The following is a 22,513-nucleotide window of genomic DNA, read 5'->3' on the forward strand; positions in this document are numbered from 1 at the left end:
TAATAGTAATATTAAAATATTATAATCTATTAAATCAATACCAAAAGCTGGAAATTGTCTTAGTGGACAATGGAAAAGACATAGCTGGTTGTCAGCTATTTGAAATATCCCATGATAGGCGGCAATATTGACCAATCCTTGCTTCGTATCGAAGCAGAATGGATTTATAAGTTAAAAACCAGGAGTCCAAATGGCCTTAATGAGGGGTTCACTTTCACGCCCTTTATTTGATTTGGGGATCGTTTGTCTGGACATAAGTATCCCTCATTACACACTGTGAACATATAGTTCACTAGTCTCTCTGACAACCAGCTATGTCTTTTCCATTGTTTATCAACTTTTGAGTAGTTTATTGAGTCAGTTTGGAGGGGACCTCAGTGCGCATGTGCAACAGCTGTTATTCATTGATTTTGTAATTAGGGTGCTGTAAGGGTATAAAAGGGTTTAGACCTCATTCCCCCAGTAATACTTGCCCCTGAAGAAGCTCCTTTGCTGGAGGGAAACGCGCGTTGGACGCGCAATGTTGTCAGTCTCCTACTTGGAGCTGTTTTTAATGTAGTGTTTGCAGTATCCTGGGTGTAACTGTGAAGACCATATGAGTTAACTATTTATTAATCAATTCATGGTCAGTGTGCCTGCTATCCTTGCACCTTATGTGAGGCGTCTCCACATCATATTGCTGTGTATTCAAGCCAGCACTGCTGTGTTTGGAAGTTCTATAATACAGCTATTATACCATCACATGCCAGCATTATTATTTAGACCAATCTCTATGTAAATGTGCAGGGTAGCATATTTAGCAGTAGCAGGATATTTAATCCTGTGGCCACTTACCTGAATACATTTATATACTACTCTACATTTGGTCTCATCGTTGCCCCAGAGGGGTTAATACCCTACTCATAGCATTCCCTGTCTTTTACATCCCACCATATCAATTGGTACTGGGATAGTATGAATAACCAATGACACGGTTGCTTGATAGCTATGATTTAATACATTTTTAATCCACATCACACGTTACTTTGGTAATATATGTTTTAAGGATTTATTAAAAGTTAATTTTTATACTTGGGTGGTGTGCATTTAAGTGAATTCTTTTGGGGGCACATCCATTTTGTGTTTCCCCTCCCCTTTTTCTGATTCACTTTCAGTTCACAGTTTGCACCCACCTTCTGATTACTTCACTTATGAACATAAACACTTCATTCAATTAGTATGGTCCTGTGATCACTCCCCACTCTTTGTTGTTTCGATAAGGATAATGCATCCCAATGTTTATGCACAAAGGCACGTATCTGTTTTGCCTAAAAAATAAACCACAAATGTTCCCAGCACTCAAACGGAAGAAACAAAAAGTGAATGGATCAGCCAAAAACGCATTTAATGGTACACAAATGATGCACAAAATGGTCAAACACAGACCAAAAAAAACAAAACACTATGTGCAAGGACAGGGACAAGGACAAGGACAGGGAAGGGAGAGGGGAGGGGGAGGATAAGGGAAACACGGGGGTATAAAAGGGGGCAACGTCACGTTTCGGGGTATGGGAACCCCTTCTACAAGCCCGTTCCCAGGTGGACCATAGTCACCTTGTACTTCCCTAAACCCTGCAACAATATCACTGAGAGATACAATGACAGGCTAACACTGATTATCCAACCAGTATAAGAATAGGCTGTGAGGCACAAGACTCAGGCCAACCAACCCTGAAAGAGCTATGTAAATGACAGGGGTACTGGATGGTAAGGGTCTGAACCAAGAAGGTATTCACCAATACTGTAAGGGCTATTTGTGTAACAAAGGAGTTAGCTGGCAAAGCAGGGTACTAGAGGGTTAATGACCCAAGGTAGTGAACTTTAAGTCCAGTGATTACAGGAAATGTCCTAAGGCAAAACGGGTCGTGGCTGCAAACTCCTCCTAGTGCAGGCAGCCCAGCAATTTGATATTATTTGTTAGTATCTGTTTTGCCTCTTTGATATATGTAGGAAACAAAAAGAAAACAGCGCACAACGCCAAATAGTGAAGTAAGTAATAGAATGTATTACAATATTAAAGGGGTAATAAATCTGCGTACATCAGATAGAAATAACATGTGCATTTAGTGCATATCACACTGGTTACCACTCTGTAGCTGTAAAACAGGACGGTCTGGCACTCAGCTGTCTCTGCAGGAGCCTCTATGATGGTTCTGGGGCATGGGATCCTTCATGCACTCCTCACACAGCAGGACACTGCTCACAAGGGGATTCCTTTCAAGCAGCCTGGTAATACTGCAGATTCAGACACTTAGTGGGACCGCTCCTCAACCGGTGATATACTGCCTCCAGGGGAATTCCCCTACAGTCCCCCGTCTCTCCTGTGTAGATTCGCTGCTTTGCCCAGCTGCTATGATCTTAGGGCAGTCCAGAGCTGTTGGAATTGCTCTGCAAACACTTCCGCAACTGCAGGGGCTTACACAGCGTGCCACGATGCCGCTCCGTCACGTGGTGTAGCGGAGTGACGTCACAGTTCTCGTGGCAATGGAGGAATCAATAGGGAGGAAGAAGGAGAGTCCCTTACAGTCTCTTACCGGCGCAGAAATCGCTCAGTTAGCACGGTGACAGCCAATATAAGCTGATGGTGATACAGATCCAAAGGATGAATATAGGCAAAATTATGGCATGAATACATCCAACATGTTTCGTAGATCTAACTACTTCTTCAGGGAATAATTTGGCCATTACCCAGAGGTCTTAAATACCTCTCAGAGATGTCTCATTGGTCAAACAATTAGAGTTAGACCAATCATCTGAGCTATGGTCAAAGTATTAGGGAAGATTTATTTCTACTTTTAAAACAACAACTTTATTAACAAATAACAATCACATATATAAAAAAACACTAGCATATAATCTAAACCTAACATGAACATAAAACCATGCTGGAATAAAAAGAAACACATTATTAGTATATTAAAAGATTAAAATAGACATCATAAATTCCTTAAGCAATATAAAAAAAATATATATATATCTAACTAGAAATAGCAGGTGAGCTACAGCAGGGAGAAGGAAACACTTAGCAGTGCCTTATCACTAAATCTAATGAGGACGTGGGCTGGAGGTTTTAATATAATGCCCAAATATCCACATCCTCATTGAGCCCCTTGGGGGACATGGTATCTAGCTTATGTATCCAATAAGTCTCCTTAGAGGATAATGTTTTGACTCTGTCTCCCCCTCTTCTATTAACTGGAATAAACTGAATCCCCTTGAAAGTAAGACTAGAAGGGTCTTTACCATGATGTAATGAAAAGTGTCTTGACACACTATGTTTGTCAAACCCAATTTTAATGTTTCGGACATGTTCCTGGATACGGATTTTGAGGCTTCGTTTGGTTCTGCCTACATATTGGTATCCGCATGCACACTCCAACAGATATACAATATGCGTCGATGTACATAAAATAAAGTCATCAATATTAAAAACCTCTAGTGTATTATTAGATTTAAACGTTTGTTTTACAGGGTGTTGATACTTGCAAATACTGCATTTGCCACAGGTATAGTTGCCTCTTGGTTTGGTTCCAAGCCATTGTTTGGATGATACGGTGTTGTTACATACAAAAACATCACTAGGTGCTAGTATGTTTTAATATTTTTGGCTCTCCTATGTATAAACCGTGGTTTGGTGTCTAAATGAGATCCCAATATGGGATCTTTACACAGTATACCCCAGTGTTTACTAAAAACCTTTTCAATGTCCCTATATACAGAGTTGCAATTGGTAATGAAGGCCACATCTACCAATCCGCCCTTATTTTGTTGGCTCTCATTATTTCTATTTTTAGATCTATTTTGAATCAGCATCTCGTTGCGATCCAGATTACGTACTCTTTTTATCTCTCTATCTAAAAGCTCTTTAGGATATCCCCTCTCTCTAAATCGTAAAAATAATTTGTTAGCCTGTTTATTAAAAACCTCTACATTGCTGCAGTTGCGTCTGAGTCTGACAAATTGCCCTCCTGGTATGTTTTTGATCCATGTGCTCTTGTGACTGCTATTTGCCATCAGCAAATTGCTGGTATCCACCTCCTTAAAGAAGGTCTCGGTTTCCACAGTGCCATCCACTCGCGAAGTGAGTCTTAGATCTAAAAAAACTATCTGTGTGGCATCCAATTTATGTGTGAACTCGAGATTATAATCATTTTTATTCAAGTCAGCCACAAATGCACTGGCTGAAGCACAATCACCATCCCTTACACACAGGATGTCGTCTATATAGCGCCTCCACACAACGACATTCCTGTGGTGCGGGTTATCGGGCATGATAAACTGTGACTCCCACTTACCCACATACAGGTTTGCAAAACTGGGGGCAAATCTAGTGCCCATTGCAGTTCCGCAAACCTGCAGGTAGAAAGTGGAGAGGAACAGAAAATAATTATGTTTTAAAATAAAACTAATAGACTCAAGAATAAACTCCCTATTTAGTGGATGCAGTGTATGATCATCCTCCAAAAAGGAGTTCACTGCTTCTAGCCCTTTCTGATGAGGTATGTTGGTATATAGGGCTTTTATATCACACGTAATCCATACATATGAATTCTTCCATTGAAAGTCCTTAAATAAGTTTAAAACTGCAGTAGAATCTTTTAAATAGGAGGTTAATTTTCCCACATAAGGTTGGAGAAAGAAATCCACATATTGGCTAAGGTTGGCTGTCATTGATTGTATACCTGACACGATAGGACGTCCAGGGGGATCAGCCAGAGCCTTATGTATTTTCGGTAGATGATAAAATATGGGGATCCTTGGGAATTCAGAGAATAAAAAGGCAAATTCCACTGTAGTGATAACAGAGAGGGCGAGTGCTCTGTCTAACAGAACCCTCAATTCCTTTAAAAATTCAGCTGTAGGGTCTTTGGATAATTTCACATATGATGATGTATCGTTAAGAAGTCGTGAGGCTTCTTTTTCATAGTCGCACCTATCCTGGACTACTACGCCCCCACCTTTATCTGCTTGCCTTATAATTAAACCTGTATCTTCCTTTAGATTTTTAAGGGCTATTGACTCACTAGCACTGAGGTTGTGCTTAATATCACCTGACTTAAAATTGCGTGATAAAACATTAAAATCATTGATGACCATATTAAAAAATGTATTGATGTGATGACCCTTGGAGTGTGCGGGATAAAATTTGGATTGACTTTTGAAGTCAGAATGTCTAATAACCGATTCTGAATCAAGGTTACTTGCAGAAACCAATACGGCCTTGCCTTGATTAATATCCATATCTTGTTTCAGGAAATGTCGCTTAAGCCTTGATTCAGAATCGGTTATTAGACATTCTGACTTCAAAAGTCAATCCAAATTTTATCCCGCACACTCCAAGGGTCATCACATCAATACATTTTTTAATATGGTCATCAATGATTTTAATGTTTTATCACGCAATTTTAAGTCAGGTGATATTAAGCACAACCTCAGTGCTAGTGAGTCAATAGCCCTTAAAAATCTAAAGGAAGATACAGGTTTAATTATAAGGCAAGCAGATAAAGGTGGGGGCGTAGTAGTCCAGGATAGGTGCGACTATGAAAAAGAAGCCTCACGACTTCTTAACGATACATCATCATATGTGAAATTATCCAAAGACCCTACAGCTGAATTTTTAAAGGAATTGAGGGTTCTGTTAGACAGAGCACTCGCCCTCTCTGTTAATACTACAGTGGAATTTGCCTTTTTATTCTCTGAATTCCCAAGGATCCCCATATTTTATCATCTACCGAAAATACATAAGGCTCTGGCTGATCCCCCTGGACGTCCTATCGTGTCAGGTATACAATCAATGACAGCCAACCTTAGCCAATATGTGGATTTCTTTCTCCAACCTTATGTGGGAAAATTAACCTCCTATTTAAAAGATTCTACTGCAGTTTTAAACTTATTTAAGGACTTTCAATGGAAGAATTCATATGTATGGATTACGTGTGATATAAAAGCCCTATATACCAACATACCTCATCAGAAAGGGCTAGAAGCAGTGAACTCCTTTTTGGAGGATGATCATACACTGCATCCACTAAATAGGGAGTTTATTCTTGAGTCTATTAGTTTTATTTTAAAACATAATTATTTTCTGTTCCTCTCCACTTTCTACCTGCAGGTTTGCGGAACTGCAATGGGCACTAGATTTTCCCCCAGTTTTGCAAACCTGTATGTGGGTACTGTAAGTGGGAGTCACAGTTTATCATGCCCGATAACCCGCACCACAGGAATGTCGTTGTGTGGAGGCGCTACATAGACGACATCCTGTGTGTATGGGATGGTGATTATGCTTCAGCCAGTGCATTTGTGGCTGACTTGAATAAAAATGATTATAATCTCGAGTTCACACATAAATTGGATGCCACACAGATAGATTTTTTAGATCTAAGACTCACTTTGCGAGTGGATGGCACTGTGGAAACCGAGACCTTCTTTAAGGAGGTGGATACCAGCAATTTGCTGATGGCAAATAGCAGTCACAAGAGCACATGGATCAAAAACATACCAGGAGGGCAATTTGTCAGACTCAGACGCAACTGCAGCAATGTAGAGGTTTTTAATAAACAGGCTAACAAATTATTTTTACGATTTAGAGAGAGGGGATATCCTAAAGAGCTTTTAGATAGAGAGATAAAAAGAGTACGTAATCTGGATCGCAACGAGATGCTGATTCAAAATAGATCTAAAAATAGAAATAATGAGAGCCAACAAAATAAGGGCGGATTGGTAGATGTGGCCTTCATTACCAATTACAACTCTGTATATAGGGACATTGAAAAGGTTTTTAGTAAACACTGGGGTATACTGTGTAAAGATCCCATATTGGGATCTCATTTAGACACCAAACCACGGTTTATATATAGGAGAGCCAAAAATATTAAAACATACTAGCACCTAGTGATGTTTTTGTATGTAACAACACCGTATCATCCAAACAATGGCTTGGAACCAAACCAAGAGGCAACTATACCTGTGGCAAATGCAGTATTTGCAAGTATCAACACCCTGTAAAACAAACGTTTAAATCTAATAATACACTAGAGGTTTTTAATATTGATGACTTTATTTTATGTACATCGACGCATATTGTATATCTGTTGGAGTGTGCATGCGGATACCAATATGTAGGCAGAACCAAACGAAGCCTCAAAATCCGTATCCAGGAACATGTCCGAAACATTAAAATTGGGTTTGACAAACATAGTGTGTCAAGACACTTTTCATTACATCATGGTAAAGACCCTTCTAGTCTTACTTTCAAGGGGATTCAGTTTATTCCAGTTAATAGAAGAGGGGGAGACAGAGTCAAAACATTATCCTCTAAGGAGACTTATTGGATACATAAGCTAGATACCATGTCCCCCAAGGGGCTCAATGAGGATGTGGATATTTGGGCATTATATTAAAACCTCCAGCCCACGTCCTCATTAGATTTAGTGATAAGGCACTGCTAAGTGTTTCCTTCTCCCTGCTGTAGCTCACCTGCTATTTCTAGTTAGATATATATATATATATATTTTTTATATTGCTTAAGGAATTTATGATGTCTATTTTAATCTTTTAATATACTAATAATGTGTTTCTTTTTATTCCAGCATGGTTTTATGTTCATGTTAGGTTTAGATTATATGCTAGTGTTTTTTTATATATGTGATTGTTATTTGTTAATAAAGTTGTTGTTTTAAAAGTAGAAATAAATCTTCCCTAATACTTTGACCATAGCTCAGATGATTGGTCTAACTCTAATTGTTTGACCAATGAGACATCTCTGAGAGGTATTTAAGACCTCTGGGTAATGGCCAAATTATTCCCTGAAGAAGTAGTTAGATCTACGAAACATGTTGGATGTATTCATGCCATAATTTTGCCTATATTCATCCTTTGGATCTGTATCACCATCAGCTTATATTGGCTGCCACCGTGCTAACTGAGCGATTTCTGCGCCGGTAAGAGACTGTAAGGGACTCTCCTTCTTCCTCCCTATTGATTCCTCCATTGCCACGAGAACTGTGACGTCACTCCGCTACACCACGTGACGGAGCGGCATCGTGGCACGCTGTGTAAGCCCCTGCAGTTGCGGAAGTGTTTGCAGAGCAATTCCAACAGCTCTGGACTGCCCTAAGATCATAGCAGCTGGGAAAAGCAGCGAATCTACACAGGAGAGACGGGGGACTGTAGGGGAATTCCCCTGGAGGCAGTATATCACCGGTTGAGGAGCGGTCCCACTAAGTGTCTGAATCTGCAGTATTACCAGGCTGCTTGAAAGGAATCCCCTTGTGAGCAGTGTCCTGCTGTGTGAGGAGTGCATGAAGGATCCCATGCCCCAGAACCATCATAGAGGCTCCTGCAGAGACAGCTGAGTGCCAGACCGTCCTGTTTTACAGCTACAGAGTGGTAACCAGTGTGATATGCACTAAATGCACATGTTATTTCTATCTGATGTACGCAGATTTATTACCCCTTTAATATTGTAATACATTCTATTACTTACTTCACTATTTGGCGTTGTGCGCTGTTTTCTTTTTGTTTCCATTTCTTAGAGTGTGTGGGGTGCTGAGCCACCCCTAATGTTTATAGCAGCAGACGCCCATATCAACCACACGGTTATGTTATAATTTAATTATCTAATCACTTATTCACTGTGGTATTGTGGTTTACTTTATTTATATATGGTTTAGTCACTGCACTGTATTCAATTATAATAAGGAGATAGATAGTAGCGCACAGTTTATTTCTGTTTTTCCACTGTTTTGATATATGTAGGTAGTAATAAACATGGGACAATCCTTGTTGTCGCCTCTTGAATTAAACCTCTTAGAAATAGGTGTGCTGTGTCTATTTTTTGTTTTGGACCAAATCTTCCCTTTTGAGAGTATCAGCATTTAAAAATGCTTCCCTAATATCCTGAGGCCTATAACCTCTAGTAATAAATCTGTGGGCTAGATCATTGGATTGGGCAATGAACGACTCTCTGTCCGAGCATAGCCTTTCTAAGTGAATAAATTGGCCTTGAGGAATGCCTTTAATTAAAGGCCCAGGATGGCTGCTTTGAGCCTGCAAAAAAGAATTCCTGGAGTGTACTTTCGTCAATATATCCGTTTTGATGTGATCTTCTATGCCTATGTACAGGGTGGCATCTAAATAATTAATGTGGTGCATATGGTGTTCAAAAGTGAATTGTAAATTAAGCTCATTCATGTTAAGGGTTTGAATAAACGTGAGAAGTGAAGAGTGATCACCATTCCAAATAAAAATGCAATCATCTGTCCAGCGCTTGTAAAAAAAATATGATTCCGGAAGGAATTAGTGTCGCTATTGATGTGTTTTTTTTCCCACCATCCATAAATAAATTAGCATATAACATAGCTGTGCCACATGATTGTAAGTAAATAATATTTAGAATCATAAAGAAAATAATTGTGCTTGAGTAAAAACGTGATACATTCTAAAAGAAAGGTGCACTGTGAAGAAGAAGATCTGATAAATTAAGAAAGTGCTGCACCGCTTGAAGTCCATGTGAATGTTCAATGATAGAATATAGAGAGGTCACATCTAAAGTGACCCATCTGTAATTCTTAGTCCACCGAATCCCCTGTACAGAGAGAAGAAGGTTAGTGGTGTCACATATATAAGATGACAATTCCAGAACTAGTGGTTGCAAAAATGTATCCATATACCGTGACACACCGTCTCCCAAAGATCCAATGCTCGCAATGATGGGCCGGTCCAGAGGGTTGGCGAGCAATTTATGGATCTTTGGGAAATGGTGGAACACTGGTATGGATGACATACTTTCTAATGTGTTCTTATGTACGTCATTATCTGTTTTTTATATTTTTAAATGTAAGCTCTCATTTCGAAGTGTTACACCACTTTTTCTGTTTGTTTTGTTGGGATCTTTTTTTTCCTTTTCTAAATCCAGTACTGTACATTTTCCTCTTGATTTGCCTTCCCGTACATCATGTTAGTCTTGTCCTCTCCTAATTTCATGGCAGGATTAAAACATGTACCACTGATTTTAAACAGTAATTAAAAAGTGTGCATATCTCCTTTTATGCCCTTCATTCTCCTTTTGTTGTTCTCTACTAATTCATAGTTGTGCACCCACTGCTATCACTAGTTTCATCCATTTTCTGACCCAGGTCTATTTACTACAGTATATTTTTCAAGGTTTAAAAATTCACTTCTTAAAGAGTGCTTTTAACTCTCTTGTGCCTCGTATACCTTCTTTGACCAGGAACCTTCTTACCTAGAATATATACTTATTATTGAGTGTTATTATTTGTTACTTTTCTTTGCAGTGTTCTATTCCCAAAAAAACAAGTGTTGCAGTATGTAAATGACAATGAGTGTCTTTTAGTTATTGAATGATGTTACTAATTTATTTGGAATAAGGTATTAGAAAAATGTGGGTATTGAATATAGTGGAGGTGAGTTTTTTCCCCCAGTTTTTGGAAAAGACAAATTCAGTGCAACCGGTGAAAATTGCCATATTAACATGATATTATGCACTATAAATATAAATATATATATTTTTTTTTTAGAGAAGATCAGGCCTTAGCTCCATGGGTTCTGGAAATCATGTGAATCTCCACCTTGCATGGAAAGAACTGATTTTGCTGGCTCAGTGCAAAGGCAGAATTCAGGAAGGTAAATGATTCCACCTCTTGATTACCATGTGCTAAATGCTTAGGTTGAAATACTGTAAAACTATACTGATTTAACATTTAATTTATGATTTTTGTTAATTTTACTGATCACTGTATGGCTATTCTACTAGATTTTATTAACGTTACCTTTAATTGTACAACCACTCTAATGGGAGCTGGAGAATAACAAGTGTATCTGTATTTTTGAATGGTTTTAAATCATTATTATTTCTTCAATATGATCAGTGTCTATTTTACCTCGGTGTATTCATTGTTCTGTTGTCAGTTACATATTTTTCTTTCAGATGCTATAGACATACTGCTTGTCTCCCTGGATCATGCAAATTTTAATCAAGACCATATACCTCTGTTGTTCTTCATCGCTGAATCAGTTCTGTATAGGATTTGTTGCGATGCAGCTCAGAAATCATACCTATGCTTAAGCGAGGTCAAGCTTTCAAAGGTACAGTATTGAAATTGTATAGTTATTCTACTGGATATAAACTATACTAATCTGTTTTTTCTCTACAATTAAAATTATATAACCTCTTTGTGAACACCCCACTATATTAATATCCTGCATCTAACATTATTAAAATGTTTTATAAAATCCCATGATACTTTGTTAATAATGCCTTCCAATATTTCAGATGAATATATATATATATATATATATATATATATATATATATATATATATATATATATATATATATATATACACTAGCTGATATACCCGGCGTTGCCCGGGATGTAAATCCGTAATAGGTAGTATTATTTATAAATCGTGGAACAATAGGTGACTATTTGTTGTAAAGGTTGGATAATAATGTTGAAAAGAAAGATGGAAGAAAATGTAATACGATGTTGTATAAAAATGGTTTATTGTAAACACACCACAGTACAATGTATATTTTGGTGACATAAGTGATGTGAAAATGTGAGGCGTGTGAACGTGTGTGAGGCGGCAGGTGGGTGTTCAGTACTGGTGGTGCGTGGGTAGTGAGTGCTGGCTGTGGGTCAGGGTCCTGCTAGGGTGTGAAGCGGCGGGTGTGTGGCGAGTGCGGGTGACAGCTGGTCAGTGATATTGTTGCGTCGGGGCAGGATGCGGCAGGTGTGTGTCGAGTGTGTGGGGTGAGTGAGAGGCGGCGGGTGTGTGTCGAGTGTGGCGGGTGTCTCTTGAGTGCGTGCGGCAGCTGTGTGGCGCAGGGGTGTGAGCGATGGGCAGGTGAAAGGCAGAAGTGCGGGTGGGCGAAAGGCAGAGGCGGGAGGGCGGACGAAAGGCGTTGAAGGAGGGGAGGGGAGGTGAGGTCGGAGGGGTGGTGGGGGGTGGTGGTGGGGGGTTGTGAGGGGAGGTGAAGGGGGGGCGGAGGGGAGGTGAAGGGGGGGCAGAGGGGAGGTGAAGGGGGGGGCGGAGGGGAAGTCGGAGGGGAGGTGAGGAGGATGGGTGGTGACGGGGGGTGGTGGAGGATGGTGAGGGGAGGTGGAGGGGGGGCAGAGGGGAGGTGAAGGGGGGCAGAGGGGAGGTGAAGGGGGGGCGGAGGGGAGGTGAAGGGGGGCGGAGGGGAGGTGAAAGGGGGGTGGAGGGGAGTTGAAGAGGGGTGAGGGGTGTTGAGGAGAGGTGAAGGGGGTTGTTGAGGAGAGGTGAAGGGGGGGTGCAGGGGAGGTGAAGGAGGGGTGAGGGGAGGTGAAGGGTGAGAGGTGAATGGGGGTTGCCGGGAGGTGAAGGGGGGGGGTGACAGGAGGTGAAGGGGGGGTGACAGGAGGTGGAGGGGGGGTGGAGGGGAGGTGAAGAGGGGGTGAAGGGGAGGTGAAGGGGGTGGAGGGGAGGTGAAGGGGGGTGAGGGGTGTTGAGGAGAGGTGAAGGGGGTTGTTGAGGAGAGGTGAAGGGGGGGTGCAGGGGAGGTGAAGGAGGGGTGAGGGGAGGTGAAGGGTGAGAGGTGAATGGGGGTTGCCGGGAGGTGAAGGGGGGGGGGTGACAGGGGGTGAAGGGGGGGGGTGACAGGAGGTGAAGGGGGGGTGAAGGGAGGAAGGGAAGGGGGGAGGGGGAGGAGGGGAAGGGGGGAGAGGTGGGGGAGGAGGGGAAGGGGGGAGGAGCAGGGGGAGGGAGGGGAAGGGGGAGGAGCAGGGGAGAGGGGGGAAGGGGGGAGGGGGGAGGTGGGAGGGGGAGAGGAGGGGAAAGGGGGGAGGTGGGGGAAAGGGGGTAGGGGGGGAAGGGGGAGGGTGGAAAGGGGGAGGGGGGAAAGGGGGGGGAGAGTGGGAAGGGGGGGAGGTGGTGGGAAGGTGGGAAGGGGGGAGGTGGTGGGAAGGTGGGAGGAGGGGGGAGGTGGTGGGAAGGTGGGAGGAGGGGGGAGGTGGTGTGTGGTTGTAAGGGGGGAGTGAAGGGAAGGTGAAGGGGGGTGAAGGTGGGGGTGGAGGGGGGGTGAAGGTGGGGGTGGAGGGGGGTGAAGGTGGGGGTGGAGGGGTGGAGGGGAGGTGAAGGGGAGGGGTGGAGGGGAGGTGAAGGGGAGGGGTGGAGGGGAGGTGAAGGGGAGGGGTGGAGGGGAGGTGAAGGGGAGGGGTGGAGGGGAGGTGAAGGGGGGTGGAGGTGAGGTGAAGGGGGGTGGAGGGGGTGAAGGGGGGGTGGAGGAGGGTGAAGGGGGGGGCGAGGGGGGGGTGGAGGGGAGTGAAGGGGGGGTGGAGGAGGGTGAAGGGGGGTGGAGGGGAGTGAAGGGGGTGTGGAGGGGAGGTGAAGGGGGGGGGGGTGGAGGGGAGGTGAAGGGGGAGGGGTGGAGGGGAGGTGAAGGGGGGGTGGAGGGGAGGTGAAGGGTGGTGGAGGGGAGGTGGAGGGGAGGTGAAGGGGGGGGTGGAGGGGAGGTGAAGGGGGGGGGGTGGAGGGGAGGTGAAGGGGGGGTGGAGGGGAGGTGGAGGGGAGGTGAAGGGGGTGGAGGGGAGGTGAAGGGGGGTGGAGGGGAGGTGAAGGGAGGGTGGAGGGGAGGTGGAGGGGGGGTGGAGGGGAGGTGAAGGGGGGTGGAGGGGAGGTGAAGGGGGGGTGGAGGGGAGGTGAAGGGGGGGTGGAGGGGAGGTGAAGGGGGTGGAGGGGAGGTGAAGGGGGGGTGGAGGGGGGGGAGGTGGAGGGGGTGTGAAGGGGGGTGAGGGGAGGTGAAGGGGGGTGAGGGGAGGTGAAGGCCGCTCACTCACCCGTCCGGCCGCTCACTCACCCGTCCGGCAGCTCCCACGTGGATCTGAGGCGGGAGGCAGCATGTTGTGGCCACTCCCCCGCTGTGTCCCGGGCGCTCGCTCGCTCCGCTCCCCCGCTGACTGTAGCGGCGCCGGGGGGGGTGGAGGGGAAGTGAGTGAGGGGAGGTGAAGGGGGGTGAGGGGAGGTGAAGGCCGCTCACTCACCCGTCCAGCCGCTCCCTCACCCGTCCGGCAGCTCCCTCACCCGTCCGGCAGCTCCCTCACCCGTCCGGCAGCTCCCACGTTGATCTGAGGTGGGAGGCAGCGTATTGTGGCCGCTCCCCCGCTGTGTCCCGGACGCTCGCTCCGATTCCCCCGCTGACTGTAGCGGCGCCGCCGGGGAGGGGGGGGGGGGGTGAAAGCGCGGGAAACAGGGAGAGGCGGAAGAAGAGGTGGAGCCTCCGGGACCGGCAGGTAAGAGAGCGGGAGATGTGCTGCTAACACTGTGAGCCCGGTAATGTATGTAACACCCCCCCCCCCTCCCTAGTGTGTGTGTGTGTGTGTGTCTCCTTCACTCTGCCTCAGGCCAATGAGAGGTGTGCGGGGGCGGGCGGGCCAAGGGAGCAATCTCATTGGCCTGGGCCAAGGTCCAATGAGATTGCCGCTAGGGACACGGGGAGGGACACAGGGAGACACATACAGACACGGACACATAGGACACTTTCACAAATATATAGTAAGATATATATTTTAGCCACAAGTTATTTCAAAAGGAAGAATGCAGGTTTTTGTTGATGTGGATTCAAATCCATTTCGTTGTGGTTTGTGAGAGTCTTAGGTGCTTACAGGCTTTTGTTAGACACAGAAATAACCAGTACATTTACAGATGTAATTCAACATATAACATTTAATGATACTCTAAATAAAATCATATTCTCAACTGTACTACATAATAAATAATCTCATTTATTTTATTTTGTAAACAGCTTGGATTTTTGACATTTTTAAGAATTCTTGTATTTCATCTCCTTGGAAAACTCCAGCCTTATGAAGACCAGAAAAAGAGACTTTCCAGTTACATACAAGGTTTGAATTGACATACTGTACAATAGCATGTAAAATAATAGAATTGTTCCTATGTATTCATTCAGCATGTATGTTTATGTATAATATCAGGGCTTGCATCCATTGAAAATATTCCATAGAATAGGTGCTTATATTCTACACCAGGGGTGGCCAACTCCAGTCCTCAAGGGCCAACAACAGGTCAGGTTTTAAGGATATCCCTGCTTCAACACAGGTGGCTCAGTCAACAACCTGTGCTTAAGCAGAGATATCCTTTAAACCTGACCGGTTTGTGGCCCTTGAGGACGAGTTGGCCACCACTGTTCTACACAAACCTTTTGCATGAAAAAAAATTGTGGTTTAAATAGGATTTGACTTGAAAATAATATCCAGAATGTAAGGGTTAAATAAATGAAACATATAAAATATTTTGATTATATAATTTAAGACTAACATTGGTTCAATAATGAGCACCATACAACAACGTAGAGACATAATACCTTTGAAATTCATAAAAATTTGTCTGGCAGCAGGATTGAAGAGTAATTAGAGATTTTTTAAAGTTGAAGCTAAAAGCCAGATGACAACCAATTAAAAAATCAACTTATAGGGAGCATCACAGCTTCAATCAAAATGCATAGAAGATAAACATGAAAAAAGAAAATTGCTCCTTTTAGTGTGAGAGTGAAACTGAAAATGACATGACTGAGTATTCAACAAATAAGCACCATTACAAATCATCTCCATAAGTTTTAGATTGTGTTGAAGAAAAATTAGAAGAGGGTCTGCATCCTATATCCTCTGATGATAAGAAGCAAAAGCAAAAGTTATGCTTTCATCAATGGAAAATGAATAGTGCATTTGTGGGAAATAGTAAACTTTGTAAAGACACTTCTACCAGCTGTGTGGATCTGGTAAATAAGCAGGTTTCAGTACCATTTATTGCACTAAAAGTACATTTCTTCATACATACGTGTTCTACGTGAGATACTAAAACCACATTTGTACTGTGAAATATACAGGAGAGATTCATAAGATGCATAATAAGTTTACACTCCTGATGTTATTCATCTACAATATCATGACATGGTGTGACTTTTTTAATTAATTCTAGCACATTTTACACCAGTTTTTTTTGTTTGTTTTTTTTAAGATCGCAAAATAGCAACTGTACAATTGCGTAATTGTGCTGCGGTACTGTATAATTCCTATAACCATCACTGGACACCAACACACTCTTTTGCTGTAGGCCTTTTTGATTTATGGTAGTGCTCTTTATTGCTCTTTTTGTTTCATGCTGTATATAAAGTCTGCAATTGATTGTTTTATTTCAAAAGATGTCTTTTTTTGTTGGTGTACAGTACACGTGACCACGGTTATGCTTAAAAAGCTGAAGTCATTTTATTTTTGTATTGAAGAACCGTCAGTCTTCTAAATTTTAAAAGCATATTTTATACTTTGGCAATCAGTAGACCTTGTCTGGGTGAGATGAAACCAATATGAGGAATCACATTCCTCAAAATATAACATATAATGCACCATTTGAATTCAACCAGTTCACATGATAATTATAACTATTTTGCCACGTCTTCTACATGTGTTGTTGGAGTATTCCATTAATGGTCCATGTTGACAGCATTTGTAACAATACTTAATAGTTAATCTCATGCTTTTCCAGAGGAACACGGATGCCAAGTTATTATTCAGTTATTACTCTAGTCTAAACCAGTGGTGGAGTCCTTTATGAAATATAAATTGACTCCATGGTACCATGATAAATGTATGCTGATTGATTGAACTCCAACTCGTTTATTGAAGTACAAATACTTAAACATATAACACAAAAGTATTAGGTCTTAAGAAACAACAAGTCTGCGATTAACAAATTAGGTTTCAGGGAACCCCTTGTAACTTCTCTATGGAACTCCATGGATCCACAGAACACGGGTTAAAACTACTGATGTAAACTAACATGAAGAGGCTCTGTTCAAATGTGAAATGATTAGCAAAGCTTGGGGATTTCCTCTCTAGATGATTTTCTTTCCTACCTGCACACAATATTAAGGCTTAATTTTGGGAAAAAACATTTTTGTATAGGAAAATGTAAACAATGCATTTGAATAATAATAAAAAATGTGTACATAGCTATATATATATATATATATATATATATATATATATATATATATATATATATATATATATATATATATATATATATATATTGCAGAATAAATGAGTTCTTCAGTATTAGGTGATACCTTTTTTATTGGACTAACAATTTATGTCATAGGACAAGCTTTCGAGAGTTCTACTCTCTTCTTCAGGTCAAGCAATACTGATATACAAAGGATTCAATGGCTAATACAGTGTAGAGAGAGGGAACAAAACAAAAAAAAAAAACAACAGATATTTACTGTAGATAGGGTAGGGTGTTTAGTGTTTGAAGCCAGGGGACAGTGTCAAAGAAAGGTGGGGAGGGGAAGGGATGCTGGGGGGGAGAGAAAGTGTGGATAAGAATTGAGTCAAGCAGGATAATTACAAACAATTTTGATAGGGTGTGAGAAAACCCATGTCCGCATTAAGTCCTTTGGTTTTGGTGTCAAGGAGTCTTATCATTCTGAGTTCAAATGTTTTCCGTTCTTGGGTGCTTTTAAACATTCCATTGAGGATTTTGATTTTTAAATCATTTATGGAATGATCTGGTTGTGAGAAGTGATGTCCCACAGGTGAGCAGTATCTTCCTTCTTCGTGATGGAGTATAGAGTGTCTGTGCATATTCATTCTTCCTTGTAGTTTTTGGCTGGTTTCCCCAATGTAGCAGCCTTGGTCACATTTGTTGCACTGAATCATATACACTATATTTCTGGATGTGCAGCTGTATGATCCTTTAACATTGAATGTTCTATGGTTGTGACTGGCTGTGGTATCTTGGCAAATGTGTTTGCAGAGTTTGCAGCGTTTGTTGCTGCACGGTTTTGTGCCATTATCCATGTCTTTAAAATCGTCGTGAAGTTTTCTGCTGACTAATTTCTGTTTGAGGTTTGGTGGTTGCCAGAATGCAAGAATGGGAGGTTTGGGAAAGATTTCTTTTAATGTCGCATCCTCTGTCAGCATGGGTTGCAGATCTTTGATTATTTTTCGTATACCCTCTAGGGTAGGGTTATATGTGGTCACTAGTGGTATGCATGTGGTAGGTTCTTTCTGTCTGTATTGTAGCAGGTGTTCTCGTGGGGCTTTTAGTGCAGATGTAATAGTTTTGGCAATGGTCTTTGGTTTGTATCCCTTCTGTCTGAACGATTCGGTCAGGGTTGTGAGATGCCTGTTTCTGTCTTCAGTGTCAGAGCATATGCGGTGGTATCTTATAGCCTGCCTGTGTATGATACCTTGTTTGGTATGAGTGGGATGGAAGTTGGAGTTGTGGAGGTAACTGCATCTGTCAGTTGGTTTCTTGTATACAGATGTGTGTAGTTTGCCATCTTTCAGTGTTACTGTAGTATGTAGAAAGTTTATAAGGTTTGCCGAATAATCCATTTTGAGTTTAATTGATGGGTGGAATGAGTTCAGGGACTCGTGGAATTGTTTTAGGTTTTCTTCACCCTCTGTCCATATTATAAACAGGTCATCAATGTATCTGTAGTATTTGTAGGGTTTGTGGAGGCATGTAGTTAGGAATCTTTGTTCAAGATTTGCCATGAAAAGATTGGCATATTGCGGTGCCATCTTGGTATCCATTGCAGTCCCCATTAGTTTTAGGTACATTTCCTTGTTAAAGCTGAAGTAGTTGTGTGTGAGGATGTATTCTATCAGTTTGGTAATTACATCTAACTACATGGTGGCTTATAGTGAGGGCGGCGGCAACGAGACCGTGCATCAAAACAAATGCATTTTCGCCGTCGGCGCTTACAGTGCATGCGATGACGACAAAGCGATGGAGCGACAGTGCTACCAAAAATCTGGTAGTCACTGATATTTGATTTTTTCGGTGAGGGTCTCCCCTTGCGGCCAATCAGGGGCCTAAGGGCTGGGACCTGCTGCGCTCGGCGGCACGGACGGCCGCGCGAGTGTTCCCCACCAGCAGGGGAATCCTCCCTAGCCGGTCCCAGTCCCCCCTCGCTGACGGCTCACTACGCACTGTGACGCGTCAGCTGGCAGGGAATTCAAGAAAATTGTGATCCCGAGCAGTGACGCGTCACGTGGTGCGCTGATGAGCCAATCAGCGGCGGGAGCGGGAGCTGTCATCAGGCAGCTTCCTACTCAAGGTAGTGTGTGTGTGTTTTTGTGGCAGAAGGGGGAGGGAGCTGCTTACCTTACAGCAGCCCGCAGCAGCTCCCTCCTGCACCCTGAGCCCGTGGAGGGAGGGGGGGAGTAGCGGGTCCCTCCGCTCAAGCCACGCCCCCCCCTCCCACTCCCGCCCACCTCCCGCTCTCTACAGACCGCATATCGCGGTCTGTGTATGTCAGCGCCCCGCCTATCTGCAGTGCGGGCGCGCTGACTGAGGGAGCGGGGCCTTAGCCTTATGCTGCTAAAGGGGTTGTAAGTAGTGAATTGATCACAAAACAGCCACTACTTTTCAGTCTAAAGCAGTCTAGTTATCTGTATAAATAATCTATCATCGCAGAAAGGACCTGGAATTTAAAATGGTATTTATACTTTTCCAAGATTGATAGTAGCAAAAAAGGGGTTAAAAAATGTAATCTGTTTTTAGGTATATATTGATATTCTGCTTCTGTTACAGCACTTGCTGCATGTGAATCAACATATCAACCCTATCCAAATATCCTTTCATCAATACATGTAATGTTAACAGTAGGTGAAACCATATGTGCTTCTCAACCTCTCTTGGAAACAGAATCATCACTCCAGGTAAGATTCTAAAGAGCATCCTCTAGACATAGTTCAGTGTTGTAAGAAAATGCAAAAAAATGGTGAATATCCATGTATCTTTTAAAAGTGTAACCATATTATCATAATTGATAGGGAATATAATAGAATAATACAGAAACAATGAGTCCCTAATGTTTTCTGCTTGAGGCACAGGGGTAAGATGGGTTTTGCCCAAGGTGACAAAAAGTGAGTGTAAATTGTTCAATCTAACGCACTTGCTTGTGTATTCAAGAACAAGATCTTAGCCACTTAATTTTAATTGTTCTCTAATAGCACAACTAAATGCCACAAAAATTAGCTTGTTTGTGTTTCATATATGCAAGTGTTAATAAGTATATACTGTATAGGCTGATTTGGTATTCTTTAAAGACCTGTAGATGTGTAATATTTTCATTATTATTAATTCTTGCACTCCATTTTGAAGTCAAACTTGATTGTTGCTTCAGTACTGAAAGAACAAAGGTAACAGACATTCATAAGCATAATGGCAATCTTATAACGGCAAATTTCAGTTGAATCGTAACTAATGAAACCTGGATTATTATTTCTATCTTTTTCTCTCTAGCAACAGTTTTATTCCCTAGATTGAAATACTGTGATCAGCTCACTTGATCTCTGGGTGTGTACGACACTGTACAGTGCATAGAGCAATTGTAAACTGTTAGTACAGATTAATGATTGTGTTCTTTAATAATGCATCTTATAAAAAAATACTTGTGTAGCCCTGTTTCCTAGTGAACACAGACTGCTACCATATGCTGTATGACCTGCAGGCTCACAGGGCCTGAGCCTCCGCCACGGAGAGCCTGGGGCACGCAATATAATAGATAATACCTGATACTTGGTGCAGCGCCTCCACCTGCGACAGCTCCCGCCAGAGGGGGAGTGGTTCTTCGCAGGACACTTATGTAAATCAACACACACACAGCAGCAGTATAACCAACCAAATAAATTTACTAGCATGAACGGGTTTGCGTGTCTCTCACGTATCAACAGGTGTCCCTCCTTAGAGGTGACACTATCTACGGCGTCTCGCAGGACGTTAACCTCCCTCCTTCACCGGGTGATCCCACCCCGTGTCCAATTTCCCCCCCAGTCCAATATATCCCCCCACCCTCAATTGAGATACTGAGCCTATATGTGTGACTGCGCAGCCACTGTGTCCTGAATAAGAGGTGATCTAGTTGGTGCACTTGTGGCTTACATGCCGGGCACTCCAGTACCCGGGCCTGCATGGGTCTTCACAAAGGATCAGTGGGGCCGAGGTGACGTCGGCAGTAGGCGTCCGGGGCGATCCCACCCAGACGTGCGGCAGCACGGTAGCAGGGTCTGAGCCCAGACCTCCTGAAGAATAGGCAATGTCTCTGTTAACGATCACGTACACTCTAAGGGAACCGGAACCTGTCTAGGGCCAGTCCCTAACTGGGCCTGGGGTATAAGGCCTAGGTAGGGGCTGACATGCCTCCCTACACCGGAGCTCCGTCCTCTTCCTCCACCTACACCGGAGCTCCGTCCTCTTCCTCCTCCCGCTAGCTCTGACCAACGTGCGCGCCCTTCAATCCCTTTTTCCCCCTTCCTCACGCCTGATTGGTTCTCGCGCGTCACTGGGTCCCGCAGGGTGTTGGGACTTGTAGTTCCCTGGGCTCCCTCGCTATAAGAGCTCTCCTCCTTCGCGAGCTTTCGCAACTATGCTCGCGCATGCGCAACCGGCTTCGCCGGTCCTGCGCCTGCGCCAACCTCCAACATGGCGGCGCCCTCTACGCGGAACCTCCGATATATATCGGAGCGTTCCTTGCACTGCGACAATCTCCCACCCCCAACAACAATGGGGGCCGAGGGGAGCCCGGCTACATCCTCCCCCCTGTGGATTCCAACATCCCCGCTTGGATGATACCTTTCAACTGGTACAACGTTTATATAATGAAAAATGCATAACATACGACATTCTCTCCCTTCTAAATAAGATTGTACATTTCACTAAACATCACGATCACTGACTTTACTCGATTGCGAGCCCACTGCTGAGCCTCATAGTGGGGTGCCCCAAACTGATCATATGACATCCTCATTGGAGGTTGCCCATTCCTTTGGCTTCACCTTAACTGTTGCTCGGTCACTCCCTCGGGAGAATGACTATCTTGGTCTTGAGGCTCAAGTTCTTCCCTTGTGGGGATTACAGTCTCTATGTGATCATTACTCGGTACAAAGCATGGACTCTGTGGATTCAATGTCGAATTTTCCGGAGCCACCCCATGGGGTGTGTGCTCCCCAAGCCCTTTACCCGTAGCTCCACCGGGAGATGCTCTCTGTTGAGGGCCCCTTTGAGAGGTTCCCTCTTGTGGATCTTCCTGAAGAACTGTGCTGCCGGCCTCCGGATCGTTCCCTCCCAGTGTCATCTCGCCATCCAATGAGGATGCAGGCCACTCCACATCTCCCTCCTCGACTTGTGGGATAGGGAGCAAATGATTTCGGTGCCATGTCTTCACCCGACCCTCCGAGTCCTTAATACGATAAACCGGAAGACCAGGCAATTGCGAGGCTACCTCGTACACTCCCTCTCTCCATCGGTCAGCCAGTTTATGTTTCCCAGGTACTCCCAGATTGCGGAGAAGCACGGCGTCTCCGGGCTTAATGTCTCTATGTTTGACTTTATGATCATAATGCCGTTTGTTGCCAGCATTCAGCTTCTCTGTAGACTTCTCTGCCTGCAGGTAGGCCCG

General features: G+C 43.6%; 1 protein-coding gene across 2 annotated transcripts in view; it reads left to right on the forward strand.

The window, feature by feature from the left end:
• Positions 1-22,513, forward strand: part of TMEM232 (transmembrane protein 232) — a 593,400-nt gene that overhangs the window by 49,602 nt on the left and 521,285 nt on the right. For both annotated transcript variants that reach the window (XM_075601904.1, XM_075601914.1), the window contains exons 4-7: positions 10,578-10,683; positions 10,988-11,145; positions 14,828-14,927; positions 19,645-19,772. In XM_075601904.1, the coding sequence (XP_075458019.1) occupies positions 10,578-10,683; positions 10,988-11,145; positions 14,828-14,927; positions 19,645-19,772 (492 nt within the window). The remainder of the gene's footprint in view (positions 1-10,577; positions 10,684-10,987; positions 11,146-14,827; positions 14,928-19,644; positions 19,773-22,513) is intronic.

This window comes from Ascaphus truei, chromosome 1 (genome assembly GCF_040206685.1).
Source record: "Ascaphus truei isolate aAscTru1 chromosome 1, aAscTru1.hap1, whole genome shotgun sequence".
In the NCBI taxonomy this organism is placed as follows: Eukaryota; Metazoa; Chordata; class Amphibia; order Anura; family Ascaphidae; genus Ascaphus; species Ascaphus truei.